This window comes from Bos indicus x Bos taurus, chromosome 13, assembly GCF_003369695.1.
Source record: "Bos indicus x Bos taurus breed Angus x Brahman F1 hybrid chromosome 13, Bos_hybrid_MaternalHap_v2.0, whole genome shotgun sequence".
Classification (NCBI taxonomy): domain Eukaryota; kingdom Metazoa; phylum Chordata; class Mammalia; order Artiodactyla; family Bovidae; genus Bos; species Bos indicus x Bos taurus.
The window spans coordinates 76,129,774-76,146,839 of NC_040088.1; the positions used below are offsets into that span (position 1 = coordinate 76,129,774).

General features: G+C 43.1%; 1 protein-coding gene across 3 annotated transcripts in view; it reads left to right on the forward strand.

The window, feature by feature from the left end:
• The window catches only part of SEL1L2 (SEL1L2, ERAD E3 ligase adaptor subunit), a 55,295-nt gene that overhangs the window by 23,978 nt on the left and 14,251 nt on the right, over window positions 1-17,066 (forward strand). For 2 of the 3 annotated variants that reach the window (XM_027560279.1, XM_027560278.1), the window contains 6 exons: window positions 4,534-4,602; window positions 6,001-6,078; window positions 10,693-10,755; window positions 11,315-11,402; window positions 13,749-13,897; window positions 15,310-15,384. In XM_027560279.1, coding sequence (XP_027416080.1) covers window positions 4,534-4,602; window positions 6,001-6,078; window positions 10,693-10,755; window positions 11,315-11,402; window positions 13,749-13,897; window positions 15,310-15,384 — 522 coding nt within the window. Of the gene's footprint in view, window positions 1-4,533; window positions 4,603-6,000; window positions 6,079-10,692; window positions 10,756-11,314; window positions 11,403-13,748; window positions 13,898-15,025; window positions 15,192-15,309; window positions 15,385-17,066 lie in introns of all 3 variants that reach the window. The other variant, XM_027560276.1, reaches the window with a different exon arrangement.

A 17,066-nucleotide genomic window follows, 5' to 3' on the forward strand; every position in this document is an offset into this window, starting at 1 on the left:
CCAACATATGTTGGCAATTGATCTCTGGTTCCTCTGCCTTTTCTAAATCCAGGTTGAACATCTGGAAGATCTCGGTTTATGTACTGTTGAAGCCTAGCTTGAAGACTTTTGAGCATTACTTTGCTAGCATGTGAGATGAATGCAATTGTGCAGTAGTTTGAACATTCTTTGGCACTGCTTTTCTCTGGCATTGGAATGAAAACTGACCTTTCCCGGTCCTGTCCCAGCACTGTCCAGCAAATTAAAAATCAAAATACCTAGAAATGATGAGCTTGACATTTTCACCCTCCTCATTGTTTGACTGAATTAATTTCTCTTATGAGTTGTCACTATAGGCAACATTTTCACCTTCTCCTCCCCACAAGATTCTTAATTATTGGAAAGTATTGTATATACAAGTCTTGATTACATTGTCTTGAATTTGTATACATACATTTTAATGTTATTTGCATTTCTAAATATATACAGGCCCAGGATGAATTGGATTAGGAAAAGCTGGGTGTTTTGGTGCATGTTATTAAGGTGGATAAGGCATAATTAAGTTACACCCAGCAGAGGAATAATATTAAATACATAAGGAAACTGTTTTGTCCACTCTGCCATCCATGAAAAATAAAAGAGCTAATGCTATCCCTTTTAAGAGTGATTTACAGAGCCTGAGATAAAAGAAGTATTCCCAAATGTTTTTAGAACAATACATTTTCTTGGCATTTCATTCTAGAGGAAATGTTGCAAACTGATTAAACCAGGGATTTTCTTAGAACCAACGAAAAATCATCATGTTCAGTTTAAAAAAAAGAGAGAGATGTGCATTCAAATAATAAAACCTCACTTAGCATAATGCCTAAGACACACTATATTTCATCCTAAGACACCATCAGTTATAGGATACATTATGTTTTACTGAGCAAGAGAAAACATTGCCAATATAAATTATATGGTGCCATTGATAGTAAAAAGTGTCCTGATTAAAATGAGAGATGGGGGGTATACATCTTATGATCAGTAAAATATGATGGTAGGTGGTCAGTAAATATTTGAAGGAAGGACGGATGGATGGATCGTGTTTTTGTTTGAACCGTTATAACAAAAATACTGTGTACTTGGTGGCTTATACACAATGGAACTTTATTTTCTCACAGTTTTGGAGGCTGGAAGTCTGAGATCAGGGTGCCACCATGTTTGGGCGAAGGCCCTCTTACAATCTGTAGGCTTTTCCTTGTATCCCTACCTGGCAGAAGGGTCAAGCTAGCTCTCTGGGGCCTTTTTCAAGGGCACTAATCCCATTCATGAGGACTCTGCCAATCACCTCTCAGAAACCTCACTTCCTAATACCATCATGTTGGGTAGTATGTTTTCAACATATGGATTTGGGGGGAACAGAAATATGCAGAACACAGCAGATGGATAGATGAATGGAGAGATGAATACCTGACTCTGAGAGCAAGAATGCAGGTTGGCCCATGCATGGCCATTGAAGTAGCTTGCATGATACTTTCACAGAGTGTTTAACAAATGTTTATGCAGTTGAAAGAGTAGCTTTAAAGTCATGTGCACTCAGTCGTGTCTGACTCTTTGCAGCCCTATGGACTGTAGCTTGCCAGGCTCCTCTGTCCATGACATTTTCCAGGCAAGAATACTGGAGTGGGTTGCCATTTCCTTCTCCAGGAGATCTCCTCCACCCAGGGATCAAACATGCATCTCCTGCATTGGCAAGCAGATTCTTTACCACTGGGCTACCTGGGAAGCCCAACATTAAAGGCAGGTTAATGTAAAGAGAAATTAAAGAGAACTGAAATGCCAAGTAACCAAGGAAAGTGGAAGGAGAAATTAGACCCTCCATTTTTGGTCTTTATGGGCTCATTATATTGAAGGATGGGGAAAAACTCCAGGATTCTTATTTGCTTCTGGGGAATAGGCTATTCTCTTTTAACAACTCAAATCTAGTTTCCCAGAGCATAACTCTCTAATGCCAAATATTTGAGCCCAAACTCTAAAACTGCACTTTGAAAATGAGTTTATAAAATCATAATTTTAGAGCTAGAAGGGACCATAAAGATTAAAATTCAGTCCCTTTGTTTTAGAGATTAACAAATTTATTCTTTCATTCACTCAGTCATTCATTCATCCCAGAAACATTTTCTGGCTGCCTAATATACAGTAGATACTGTGCTAAATACAGAGGATTCAACATTGGGGGAAACAGAAAATTAAGCAGACAATTAAATCAATGGATGCATGCTATGATGGGGAAAGACAGAGTGCCCAAGAGCACAGGGGAGGAGACCATGAATGAGGGAGCAAGGCCGGAGATACTGTACTTGCACACATCATGGTTCTCGATGGATATACTTGGGTCTTGGTTCAGCAGGGATATTCATAAGAAATATTTTTTATATTGATGTTCTTTGATAAATGTGATTATTAAATCATAAATTTTATCATACATTTGATTTATTTACCAATATGTAATTGGTATAGTAAATCATACATTGCTATAATTTTCTCCTATCCTACTGACACCTACGTTATTCCAGACATTTTCAGCAGCATTTGTTTCAACACTCCCTCATGCTCATGAATCTCCACTGGTTTCTATTTCTAAACCAAATAAAATAACAGTCCTTAGCCTGTTAATTATATTGCTCCATCACATTTTAGCACATCTTAGCTTTTGAATGCTCTACTTCAGCCATACTGAAGGAACTACTATTTCTTGGACACACTTGGGACACTCCCGTCTCCATTCTTTGCTCATGTTGTTCCCTCAGCCTCTCATGCCCTGTGTGTGGTGAATCCTCTCCATCTTTTCTGTGACCTTTATCATTTGAGCCCTCGTTCTTTAAACCGTGAAGGCAGAGTGCCGAGTACGTGGGAATTGGATTTAGGCTGCTGGCAGGATGCCAGTATCGGCTTCTTGACTCCAACCGTCACTAAATAGCTCAGATATTAGTAATACCTTCCTTACAGTGCAGTTTTGAAGATTAAGGAAGAAAAAGCTTGTAAAATACTTAAAAGAACTAGGTACAATTTCTGTTATTCTAAACCCCTCTAATTCTTTTTAGTGTTCCTTTTATTCTATCTTTCACTTCCTGTCATTGCTATTTACATCTACTTTTTCACAGCAGTACTGCTAAGAAGCAAAGTAGGCACAGTGGTTTTTGTTCATCTATCAATCACCTGTGATACCTAACATATTACCATATGTATGGCAGGTATCAGTCAAGATCTTGAAAGGATAAGTGAAGAAGAGAAGGATGGGTGGATGAGTGGATCCATGACGTGATGAGGTCCAGGATGGTGGCTTTTGTATTTACTTTATGTCCACGGCCGGAGAAGGCAATGGCACCCCACTCCAGTACTGTTGCCCAGAAAGTCCCATGGACGGAGAAGCCTGGTGGGCTGCAGTCCAGGGGTTGCTAAGAGTTGGACGCGACTGAGCGACTTCACTTTCACTTCTCACTTTCATGCATTGGAGAAGGAAATGGCAACCCACTCCAGTGTTCCTGCCTGGAGAATCCCGTGGACGGAGAAGCCTGGTAGGCTGCAGTCCATGGGGTCGCGCAGAGTCGGACACGACTGAAGCGACTTAGTAGTAGTAGTAGTATGTCCACGGCAGACCGACTTGTCGACATAATGTGTATAGTTCTCAAATAAGTTGCCAATATTTCTAGAGAAAACTTACATATAAAAGAACTACCTACCTTTCTTCCTCAAGCGTTCTCTTCTCTTTGGGAAGGGGCAGATCCTTGCCCATCAATTGCAGATCCTTACAATCAGTCAAGGCTTTTTAAAGAGAGGAAAGTTGTGTCCTACTAAAAGACATTTTGGAGCATGTCTTCATTTCTCATTCCTGGGACTTATTTATTTAATTCTCCATGAAGTCTCTGAAGAGGACTTAGGGAAAGTCAGGAGGAGGCCTGAGGAATGAGGCAGCAAGAGACAGGTGACCTCCCACGCATTTAGACTGAGCATTTCGTTGAATGTTATGACCCAGAGAGAGTCAGAAGGGTTTGCCGCCCCCTTTGACTTTCTTTGGAAAGAATTGGTCTGAGGTTCACCTCTGCAGAGAGACCTGGACCAAGAAGGCAACCAGGGGTGTCTGGTCTCATTCCCTCTGCACCATAAACATTAGGGTGCTGTATATCCAATCCTGCCACTTACACAAACTGTCTTACACAGTAAGTATGTACTGTCAACATACAAGTGTGGTTTTAAAAAATAATGGAGTATTTAGTTCTACAGCTGGGATTTATCTCTCCTCCACAAAGCAACATGCCCATGATGCCTTTCCAAATGTGAAAAACAAGCCCGCACATTCTAAAACTGTACATGTGAAATATATATATATATTTATCTCCCACTCTTCAGGTTCATGATTGAAATAGCACTTGGAGTAGTGAGTGCCTTGAACAAAGTAGGCATTTCACAGATATTTTTTTAATGCATGTCAAATGAAATAAAACTTAATGCAAAAGCTGTTTTACAGGATATGTTTGTGACTGTCAATAATACTGTTCCTTTTCTCTCCAGAAAGCATTATACTACTTCTTAAAGGCTGCAAAAGCTGGGAGCGCAAACGCTATGGCATTTATAGGAAAGGTACAAGCTTCCTTTTGATCAATAGCTTTCATATCTTAAAACCTAGTAGTACCAGCTACCTGAACCAGTGTAGGGTCATGGGTCTGCCCACCTTCTTCATGAAAGCAGCTAAGCAGGGCCTTCAGCTACGACCTGACAGTGATATTCTTGGGGTGACAGTTTGGGAAGAAGTCCCGTACAATAGTGGTCTTTATCTGGGGTACCAAAAGCAGTCCTTTTTTTAACCTTTAATTTTATATTGGAGTATAGCTATTAACAGGAGAAGGCAATGGCACCTCACTCCAGTACTCTTGCCTGGAAAATCCCATGGCTGGAGGAGCCTGGTAGGCTGTAGTCCATGCGGTCGCTAAGAGTCGGACACGACTGAGCGACTTCACTTTCCCTTTTCACTAAGGAAATGGCAACCCACTCCAGTGTTCTTGCCTGGAGAATGCCAGGGACGGAGGATCCTGGTGGGCTGCCGTCTATGGGGTCACACAGTCGGACACGACTGAAGCGACTTAGCAGCAGCAGCAGCAGCATAGCTATTAACAATATTGTGATAGTTTCAGGTGGACAGCAAAGAGACTCAGCCATATATACAGATGTATCCATTCTCCTCCAAACCTCCCTCCCATCCAGGCTGCCACATAACATTGAGCAGAGTTCCAAGTGCTAGACATTCTGTCCTTGTCAGTTATCCGTATAGCAGTGTGTACACGTCAGTCCCAAACTCCCTAGCTATCCCTTCCCCAAAATCGGTCTTTGAAAGTACCGGTGGCCCAGGGCTCCTGGCTGAGCGTAACTCGGAGCCCTCCCCACAAACCCCTGGCGTGTAACAGGAGAGCTGATCTAGTTGTACATCAAACCCTGGGCAGACCTCCACCCAGCGTGGTCCCTCCTCCCACCGTTCCTGGAATGAGAACAGCTCCAGACTGACCAAAGAACCAGCTCCTCCCTGACTGACGGGAGGAGCCTTTGTGGAAGGTTCCTCTGGAGAGGCACCTTCTCTCCTTCCAAGACTACTCACTCCCCTGCTCACTGCCCTTGGCTCCCACAGCCAGTCTGTTTCAGTAACCATGGGGACAAGTGCCCGGCTTCCAGAAGTACTACATACAGTAAATTTAGATGCAAGGAAACATGAAAAAAAATACCAACAGGATTCTTTCCTCACCCTTAGGTGAGGGTACTCTAGAGTGTGTGTACTAGATTGTATTCTTAATTTTTCCTTTTATTAAAAATGAGGAGAAATTCAAATAACATAAAATTAACCATTTTAAAGTGTGTGCTTCAGCGGCATTTACTACATTCAACGTGTTGTGCCATCATCACCTTGATGTCGTTCTAAAACATTTTCATTGCCCTCGAAATCTTTAGTTTTTACTTTTTATTTGTATGTGTGTGTGTGTTTTTTTGTAGATGTATTTAGAAGGGAATGCTGCAGCACCACAAAATAATGCTACTGCTTTCAAATACTTTTCTATGGCAGCTAGTAAGGTATGTACCCAGCCCATCCTGTAGACATGTGAAAACATTTGCCTGTATTAACATGCAGACTGGGGCTGAAGCATTAACTCTAAAGCCCCATGCCCGATTAGTGGGCCTGGGAGGAGTGTAGGGTCCTGGTAAAGAACAGTGTCACTGACAATAAAATAGGAGGTTGGGGTAGGCAGAGACCCACCTCGCCTTCTTGGTAAATGGAAGATGGCATCCTAGCTGGAGGCCAGACAGAAGCTCAGCGTCCCCTCCACCATGTGGTACGTGAGGCCATCTAGCTCAGGAAACAAAAAGGATGAGGGCGGAGGAAGGGAAAACTCTGTCAGTAACTGCGGTAACCCAGAAGTGCCCAGTTTTCTCTCCTCTGACCTTATTCAAAGGCTCTGTCTCAGGCAGAAGGCTGTCCAAGAGCCAGGACGAGATGACTGAGAGCATGGCTCTGGAGACAGAATCCCTGGTCTGAAGGCCAGTCCTTCAGCTGACTAGCTGTGTGACTGTAGACAGGTTACTTAACCTCTCCACGTCCCAATCTCCCTGTCTATAAAATGAGAATATAAGAATACTTGCCTCATATTGCTGTTTTCAGGATTTAATGAGTCAATAGTTATGTGCCTCATATTAAAAATACTTGAAGCCATGCCTAGTGTATAGTACATGCTCTGTGTCAGCTATTATCTTTCTAAGTCTGGGGCCCGTTAGGTAGAGTGAATTTCAAAGCACATCCAAGGCAGAATGGATTGGATCTGTGAGGAAATAAAGGAATCACAGAGTATGGTTCCTGCCGTTGAAGTTCCTGCCTTGGTTCCTAAGCTCAGTGAGGCTGGATCTGCCAGGTGAAATTTAGCAGACTCCCCTAAACCCCTTAGGAGCATAAAAGACATCCTCATAGCAACACCCACCACCCTAACGTTGGAGAGCAGCCTTGATGAACTTTCTATCCCTGCGGTGTAGGAACCCTTTTGTTGTCTTACACCATCTTACTGCAACACTGGCAGTAGAGATGTGCTCAAATGGGGAATATTTTCAACTGTTCATGCTTTTTAAAAGCCCACACGCTGCTTTAGGAGCCTATTTATAAATGACTAGCACCTCGGAACTGCTGCTATTATGGTGTAAATTACTGAGAAGGCTGGTAGTCGGCTGCTCTCCCTTGTAATTTATATGGAATTGTTGCTCAGCAAGACAGTCATCCAGAATACCATTAGATTAGGATGACAAGGAGAGCAGACTGAAAAAGAGGCGGGGTAATGTAACAGCAAGTAGTGCTGATCTGTCCGTGTAGAGGAACAACGCCAGGGAGCTGCGTGTGGAAACTAACCCAGCCCCTAAGCTGTTCAGGGCTAGGTAACCAGTTGTGATCTGAGCTACTCGTGTCCTAAGCCTGAGCTACCCCCCTTTATGGAGGAAATCTAACACTGTATTTAAGGTCATTCTTGTGAATGGCATCAGGTAAATATGACCGTGTAATCCTTTATCATCTCCAGGACAGTTTATTAGATTTCTCCCTTGGGCTCACTACCAAAGTATGGAGCTTCTGTCTCCCACTCCTGCACACTTGTACGCTTCTCTTTTTTAAAATTTAGTACTACCATCTTTTGGCTGTGCTGGGTCTTCGTTGCTGCATGGGCTTTTCTCTAGTTGCAGTGAGCAGGGGCTACTCTGTCATTGCGGTGCCGGAGCTTCTCATTGCAGGGGCTCCTCTTACGGTGGAGCACGGGCTCTCGGGCACACGGGCTTCAGTAGAGGCAGCACGCGGGGTCAGTAGTGCCAGCTCCTGCGCTCTCGGGCACACGGGCTTTGGTAGTGGTGGCACGCGGGCTTAGTTGCCGTGTGGCATATGGGATCTTCCCAGACCAGGGATAGAACCCATGTCTCTGGCACTGGCAGGCAGATTCTTCACCACTGAGCCACCAGGGAAGCCCCATAATCTTCTTTTACTGGTTTTTTTTTTTTTTTTGAACTGCTACTTTTAAAGTTGTTTCCAAGTCATATGGTACCACGATGCAAAGCTGTGGACTTTCTGACTTCTTGTATCTTACTCAGAAACATGAACAGTTATCCAATGTGATGCTGGGCCCCAAGTTGGACCATATTCTTCTAGTTTTCTCTCTTACCCCTGGGGACACCCCGGGCCCAGCTCCATCTTCACACTTTCGTCATCCCCTGTCCCTTCCCAGAGTCATTCTGAACACCCATCCCCAGCTCAGAGCTCAGTCCTCTCTCCCTCTACAAAGCCTCCCCTGCCTCCCTGGCACACTTCATCCTCTCCCTCTTCTGAACGTGCCCTGCGTTCACTCTGTGTAGTGCTAGAACTTCGCTGCTGCTACCCTGCACCCTCTCTCCTGCCGTCTAAAGGCCATGTCTCTCCACCGAGAGCAGGGCAGTGGTCTTAGTTCCTCATAGGAGTTCCTCAAATATTTCCCTTATATGAGCATCTGCTCCCTAAGTTCATGTCAATTCATCTCTGCAAGAGCACTGAGCCCTAACATGGAAGTTATAGGGAGAGGGATTGCCTACGCATATATTTCTTCGGCTTGGAAGGAGTTTTAAAAATTAGGAAATTTCATATCAAAATCTGGATGTCCAGCTTTTCTTGGAAAATGAGAAGAGCTGAGCACACGAGGTGGCCATTCCACGTGAGGACAGTGGACCGCCGCAGAGCAGAGGAGGTGCCACTGCCTTTAGATGTGCACCTGCTCTTGGTTCGCCTCAGTCTCCGCCTCTCCCCTGTAACCTGGCTTACGCACGTCTTTCAGTACCTACATGGCTCTGGGGGCATCTGAGCTGGCTGCTCTTGATCTGAACTTTCTGAACAGGTTCTGTTGTTGATTAGTCGCCAAGTCGTGTCTGACTCTTTGTGATCCGTGACCCCATGGACTGCAGCACGCCAGGCTTCCCTGTCCTTCACCATCTCCCAGAGTTTGCTCAAACTCAGGTCCATTACTCTGGGCCTTAAACGGTTGGTGAGTCATCCAGTGAGCCCCTGGCTCCCCAGGGATTCTCTTAGAAAGATAGAAAGGACTTTGTCCCCAGTATTCTAACCTTTCTCTTTCTGCCTCCTTCCCTTTTCCTCCCTCTCATTTCCCTTCCCTCTCATTTTTCTCAACATCTAAATGAAAATAGGGACTTCCCTGGTGGTCCAGTGGTTAAGACTTCTTGCAACGCAGGGGGTGCAAGTTCAATCCTTGATCGGGAGCTAAGATCTCACAAGCCCCAAGCCCAAAATACAAAACATGAAACAAGAGAAGCAATATTGTAACAAATTTAGTAAAGACTCTGAAAATGGTCTACATAAAAAGACATAAAAAAATTTAAAAATAAATAAACAAGGGTAGCTAAAAGGAGATAGATTCAATACTTTACCGCATGCCTCACACTAGGCTTTACCCCCAGAGCAGACTATCCCCAAACTCCTGGGACTACAGGTCAACGTAGTCAGGGGAGAAGAGAGAAGAGGACAGTAGACACATACCAGCTGTTCGAAATGCACATAGATTGTCCTCAAGGACTCTTACACTAGCTGGCCCTTTGAATATAGATAGGTTCAAAGTTTAGCACCTTGAAATAGTTGCTGAACTATGCCGTCTCTAGTTATGTGCGACTTCTGTCTCACCGAGGAGTACTCTATCTGTATCTGCAATAACTACATTTCAATTATTAAATTATTAAAAATAATTACAAATGAATATGTTTAGGCAGTAAAAAGAAATTTGGAGAGTTTTCTATCAGAACTTAAGTTCCTGAGGAAATACTATAAACCTAATAAACAGTAAAATTTGAATTAAAAAAATAAGCCAACAGTGCTTTACCATCCACAATGGCTAGATTAAAATCCACAGAGTCTCCCAAATGTTATTTGGCCACTTACATCAACCTCCTTTGCCCAAAGCACGTAACAGGTGTTTAGATAGACTTCTCCCTTCTGAAAATTCCCACACATCCTTTAAGACCCAACTCAAATGTCACCACCTCTAACGACTCAGTCTGCTCGGTCCCCTAGGCAGTTGAGCGTTCCTCTTCTGGGCTGCCCACAACACGGTCCGTCTGTTTCCGCTGTAGGACTCACCACACGTGCCACGATTAAGAGGTCCCTCCTAGTGGGTCAGAGCCCACGGACCTGTCAGGCTGCCTTTAGACACGGCAGGTGCTGTCTGGTTTGCCTCAGTATCTTTTGACTTTCACCTCCTACCTCTCCCCGATGCCTGTTGTGGAGTCACACAAAGCAATCCCTAAAGAAATGCTGAACGAAAGATTGGGACTGAGGTTCAAGAGGGAGGGGTATTTGTATGCTTATAACTGATTCACACTGTTGTATGGCAGAAACTGATTTCATGTCATAAGGCAATTATTCTCTAATTTAAAAAAAAAAAAAAAAGTAAGAAAAAGAAGATTGGAGGAATGTGACTGTCATTTCCCTCTTTTCCGGTCAGAAAGGGGGCTATGAAAGTGTGAAAGGAGAAAGTAGAGAGGGTCAGAATAATGCCAACTACTTCATTAACCTGCCTTAATTCACCTCCTATTGTGCGTGTTTCAAATTTTGTGAATGATTTTGCAACACTTTTCCTTATCATGAATTCTTCTAAGACTTTACCTCGATTTTTAAACCCGTTCTAGGGCAATGCAATTGGTCTTCATGGGCTCGGTCTTCTTTATTTTTATGGGAAAGGAGTTCCTGTGGTAAGTTAAATAGTTTTATCATCTTTCATGTTTCCAGAAATTGACTAGGGTGAAATTCATGATCATTGATTAAAGGAATTAGTCTCTATTACCTGGTTTGCCGAGGTATCATATCTGATAATACAAAATAAAATAATCCAGTGAAATATTTGCCAGAGACATAGAGTAAGCTTGTGACAAGAATAACAACCCTAATTAATATCTTAGAATCATAGATTCTAAGTAACCTTAGAAATCATCTAACCCAAGAGGATTTTTTTTTGGATAGATAAATTTGTCTTCTTAGTTTAACTTCTGTCTTTTTGAGTGACCTTCCCCCAATATCTAACAAAGCCTATTGTCAGTGTAGGAAAAGACATAATTTACAATGATAATGAGATAATTATTTCTTAGTAGAATCTAATATAATAATGAAATAAAATGTGTAATACTTCTGATACAATTTTAATTAGCTTAAATCACATAGGGCACTAGCTACACTCTTTTAAAAAGTGGAAGGCAATTGTTACCATGGAGTTATGTATGTACCTTTGAGTAACAAAGTGTAATTATCTTGCAGAATTATGCAGAAGCGCTTAAGTACTTTCAGAAAGCTGCAGAGAAGGGATGGCCCAATGCACAGTTTCAGCTAGGCTTCATGTACTACTGTAAGTACTATGCATGTGGCTGCTTTACTTAGGACGACAAATGCATCATTAAGTCTGCTCCTTTTTAAACACGAATCAAAGGGTTGGTGTGGATGGTTTAGACAGAACAATCAGGCAGCAATTTGAGGAGGAATTTCAAGAAGACAAGGAAAAGTACACTATCTGGGGGAGGGGGCAATGAAGTACAACCAGAAAGTTCACCTTAAAGAGCCAAGTTTGAGCAAGTATGAAACTCACAAGACAGGTCAAACTTGAGAGAAAGATTTGGGTGGCATTACCATATAGGTGTTAGTTAAGAGTAGCCCAGCTTCCAAAGGGAATGGAGAGAGAGTGCAAGAGAAAGGCGTGGTAGGCCACTATAAGAAATCTGGTGATCCTTGGCACCATATTGAAAATATGAGCAAAGAAAGAGTCATCACAAGAAGACTGAAAATGCACAATCAGAGGGATGGGATGGGGAGGAGGTTATCTTAAGGAGGACAAGGAGTAGAAATTTCAAGAAAGAGTAAATGAATGATACTCTGCTGAAATTCAGTGAAAAGCCTGTTTCTTACTTTTTGATGAAAAGGGCAAAGTATCTGTGGAACTTATCAGTAAAGAGGATGTTTGTGAGGTCATCGAACTGGTTGAGAAGGAAGCCAGATACAGCGGGCTGAGGAGTACATGCGAGGTGAAGAGGTAGATGGGCCCAAATATTATCGGAAGTAGTCTTCCTTTAAATGGAGGAGAGAGATGAGATAATAGCATGAGGGAGACCAAGAATCAAGAGAAAGTTGTTTTTAAGATGGTGAGAGACCTGAGTATAATTTTTTGCAGAAAAATGAAAGAGAGTCAACCAATGGAGGTGGTTAATGTGTCACTGGGGAGATGAGATAATTGATGAAGAGGTTCTGGAAAAATTTAGGTGGCATTTATGATCTTACCTGACCAGTGGCGAATCTGCAAGTATCTGATCAGGTCCAGGGAGCCTCACTTAGCTTTGATAAAGAGGAGGGATTTCTCATCCTCAAAAACTGGAGAGATGATGAAACAAATGGTGCGGTTGTAAATCTGGGGAGAGAGGCAAATGAGGAAAGATAACGAGAGGGTTCTTTTAGTGAGCTCAGAGGAACAGTCATTGTCTGAGAACAAAGGTGGAGTGATTGAGGTAGGTGATCTCAGAAGCCTTGAAGATTTGTAATCATTTTTGTAAGGACTGAGAAAGAGATTGGCCAAGACACATACCAAGAGATCCAAATATATCTGAGTATTCTGTCTCAGTCCATCCCATCAGAGGTGGAGCAAGGGCAGGAGCAGATGTATCATCAGGAGGCCAGATCTGGCCTAGAGGTCAGCTGACATTTTCCACAATAGTCCAGCTTCAGAGTCTGTTCTGTACATCTTGGAAGGTTGCCTGAGATAGCCTGTCCTTCTAGTTTATTCCAAGTCCCAGCCCCAGGATACATCAGCTTCCTCAAGCTTCTAAAATTAGGGTAATAGTTATGGCTGATGTTTAAGTCTTGATATGCTTTTACTCACTTAGTCCTCTCAACACATCCTGTGGGGTATCCCACAGTTTATAGATGAGCAAACAGCCATATTGAGGTCACAAGTCTTACATGAGGTCACATGATCACACACTCAGTGGATCTGGGATTCTAACCCAAATGATCTACCGGCAGAGCAACATGGCACTGCTTCTGAAGGCTAAGAAATGTTAGAGCTGGGAGGCAATTTCAGAACCACCTGAAGAAAGCCCTTCCTCTTGCAAAGGATGTGCCCCAAGGTGCCCAAGTTGCCAAAGGAGTAATGGGAGAACCCTGACAAGAACCCCAGCTTCTGGGAGTGGCTGATTCTCCACACCAGCTCCAAACACCTCTCTTTGCTCCAAGCATAAGCTAAATCTGAGCTGGGCCCCTTGGAGCTGGGTGTTGCCTGCCCCAAACTCGACAGTTACGTCTGGGAGGAGCTATACTGGCCCCCTGGTATGGAAGGAGGACGGTGATGGTAGCACACGTCATGGAGGGGCTTCTGGTCCTCAGAGACCACCACTTGGTCTCCTTTCCATTAACTTCATTAACAATATGTGCCATATTGAGGAGATATTTTCATGAGACTAGACAGTCCTTCTCCTTTAGTTTGCTGAATGGGGGGAGAACATTCATTTCCACACTGTTACTTCTAATCTAACTCAACTCCCCGCCTCCCCCGCCTCCAAATAGTGACTCAGGAGTAGCTTGACGTTTGCCTGACTCTTCTGAACCTATTTAAAATGGCAGGAGTCACTATGACCATTACATGCATAGATTATAATGTAAAAAAATAATGTAAATAAGGGGGTGGCTCAAAATGATTTTAATTTTTCAGCTGGCTCTGGAGTATGGAAGGATTATAAACTTGCCTTCAAATATTTTTACTTGGCATCTCAGAGTGGGCAGCCCCTAGCCATTTATTACCTGGCTGAGATGTACGCCACAGGAACAGGAGTGTTGCGATCGTGCAGAACTGCTGTGGAGGTAAATCAAGAGCTGTTTCTGAAGTACTTTTCATTTGTCACACAGAGGAGGCGATACTGTCCTTAAATTGTGGTGCCTTTGGTTTTATACATATTATCTTGTTTCTTCCAGCTGACAGTGTGAATACTGACATTTGCCAGAGAGGAAGAGCAGTGATGTAACTCAGCCTGGGAAAGGGAGGCAGAGAAACGATCCTTCCTCTCTGTTGCATTTGCCTTTTCGTCAAGTCCAGAGCTCTCCTCAGAGTCCAGTTAGGGAGCTCTGTTTCAGTCGCCAATCAAATCGCCAGGGCAACGTGGCACTTCTAGTGGGACTGGGAGTTGCAACTTGGGAAATGAAAGGCTTGATTTAGCCTAGAAAATGTAGCCCTCTTCTTCCCGGAAAGCAAGGTCCTGAGGTTTTTTTTTTGATGATTTGGATGATACCGGAGAAAGTGAATTCTTTTAACCTGGGATAGTGGTGCACTTTTCAAAAGAGTGCTTTTAGGATCTTAATGTCCTTCATTGATTTATTAAACACTTGCCCTGCACCAGGATAAATACCTCCATGTTGCAATCTGACCCCTCTGAAATTCGTTTCAAAAGCTGCCGGCTAATAATCTATCTTTAGATTTGCTCCTTTGCCAACTCCCTAATGAATTATGCATGGCTAGCCTCCTTTGGTTGCGTGAGCGCTGTTCAGCTCGGCTGACAGTCGTCCTGTGCTGCTCTGTACACCTCCCTCATTCTGCCACCCGCACCCTCAGGCGCTGTCCTCCCCTCGCACTCTCTTCCACATCAGCTGCCCTCACAGGGCAGCAGTGCCTAGGAAGGCCCTTAAAAAAACAAAAACAGAAGTTGATACATTCTTGTCCTGCCAAATAGCTTCCAAGTCAGAAAAGTTTATTACGCAAATTTAAAATAAGCCCCAGGAACTTTAAGCTCAAGACAAATAAAATACACACTTATAATCTTTGTGCCTATGAAAGATATGAACTCCTCACCCTAAATAATTTTCAAAAGCCATGCTTCAGACCAAAAATCCTGGCCTGACCAGCCAGGAGGATCTAAAGACTGATGTCAATTACCATTTGCATGGAATGACATGTATTGGCTAACTAGTCTGCTTGATTTTTCTTTCCAAACACAGCTTTATAAAGGTGTCTGTGAACTAGGCCACTGGGCTGAGAAATTCCTGACAGCATACTTTGCTTATAAGAATGGTGATATAGATTCTTCTCTTGTTCAGTACGCACTGCTCGCAGAAATGGGGTATGAAGTAGCTCAAAGCAATTCAGCATTCATTTTGGAATCTAGTAAGATAAGTTAAAATTCTCTGCAATTCCCTAATCATACATATGCATATTTGACTTTACTACAGAGGCACCTTAAGCCTTCCTAATGGAATGTCTCTCTTTTTTTTTTTTTTTTAAGAAAAGGCTAAAATTCTCGAAAAAGAGAAGATGTATCCAATGGCACTTCTCCTGTGGAATCGAGCTGCCATTCAAGGTATCCGAACTTAGATAAAAATGAGCACTGCCTGGCCCCTGTCCACTATTATTCCTCTGATTTGCTACAGCTGAGCTCTTGGGCACATGGGCAGAAAGGTGTAGAATATCTAGTACATGGTATTTCAAATGGATGATAGGGTCAGTCTTTGGTTGGAGGTCATTTCCAGAAATTTCTTTTGTTATTCCCAAGGTCCCCAGTTTAGCATATGGCAGGAATTTTTCTATGGCACTGTCTCCATGGCACCTAAACAGTTGTCTGAAACGTGACAGTGTTATTCAAGAAATCATTTTTCTTGGTCTGGCTTCAGTCACTCATGTGCTGAGTGTTTTTTTTGTTTTTTTTTTTAACTTATCAGAGACATTATCTATCTTTCAAGGAGTTTATAGATAAAATTACTTATGGCTGTAAGACTTGCTTGATTCTTCTTTTAAAATATCACTTTGAAGATTACCACAAACTTCAGATCCTTATTATAATGATTAGTATGGTAACATCAGAAAAAAAAAATTAATCAGCAAGATCCAACCCCCCTCCCTTCCTGGAGTTCCTAGGCCCCACTACAGGGATCACATGTGATGAGGAAGGTAAGACAGTGTAGTGGGGAAGCAGTGGCAGGTGGCGTTTGCCTCACTGTGTCTTGCTCCATTCTTCCCCGAAAATCATATTACTAAAAGCACAAAGCTTCTGCGAAGCTGTCACTATTGGCATTTGGATATGTGAGGAACTGTCTTATAGTAAGAGAGAAATTTTACTTCTAATTAATTTCTTAAAGTCACCTCATGCTAAGGTCGAATCATCCCTTTTCTCCAAGAAGTGAATGGGATAAAAAAAAAAACAATTCTCAGTTGATGAGGCAGAAGGAAAAAGCCACCATAGGTGCGTTCTCAGATCCAGCTGAGCTGCTACTGCAGCGGCAAGCCATCCATGTGATTTTAGTGAGAAATTCCCGAAAAAAGAAAAGCCCTTGTTTTCTAAAATTCAATGAAGACCTTGTTTGGAGTGGGGAAACAACACCAGCAATCTCTCATCTATGGCAAATCAGCTCAATTGTAGCAAATACAGGTTTATCCCAAGCCATAAAATGCTGCAGAAGCTGCACCAAGGGAAAGAGACCTTGAAAACGAGACGACATTAATATTAAACAGAATTCACCAATATAAAAATGTCAGACCACTAAAAATAATTATGTGTCAAAAGAGAGGTCAGACACGAGTGTCCCTGAAGATGTAGCCGCTGGTGGCTGCCTCGATGTGAGGAAATCTCCCCGTGGAAGTTAGGCTTCCAGTCAGTCACTGGTGGCGCTTACCTTCAGGAGCTGCTGTGTGTGATGAGGCTGCTGAACCATCAAGATGGTGAACTGGAGGGGAAATCCCTCCCCCTGTCTAGTGACCCTCTGGGAGCCTGTCAGGATTGCCACCTGCCCCCAGTCAGTCCCCTGAGTAGGGTGGAGCTGAATCCTCTGGAGAATCTGTTTGTTCACAACCTTTCATTCTTAGAGACCTCTGGGGTCCTGCTTACTGCTTGTAAAGCTCAAAAATGCAGAGTCCTGCTCTTTTGTGGTTATGGTGCAGAAGGAATCTTGGGGTCAAAGGTTAAGGCAGCTTTGGGCAAAATTAGAGATGGAGCAGGTTTCTCTTTAGAACTCAAGGGATCTCTTGCCTCTCCAGGCCCCTCTGGGC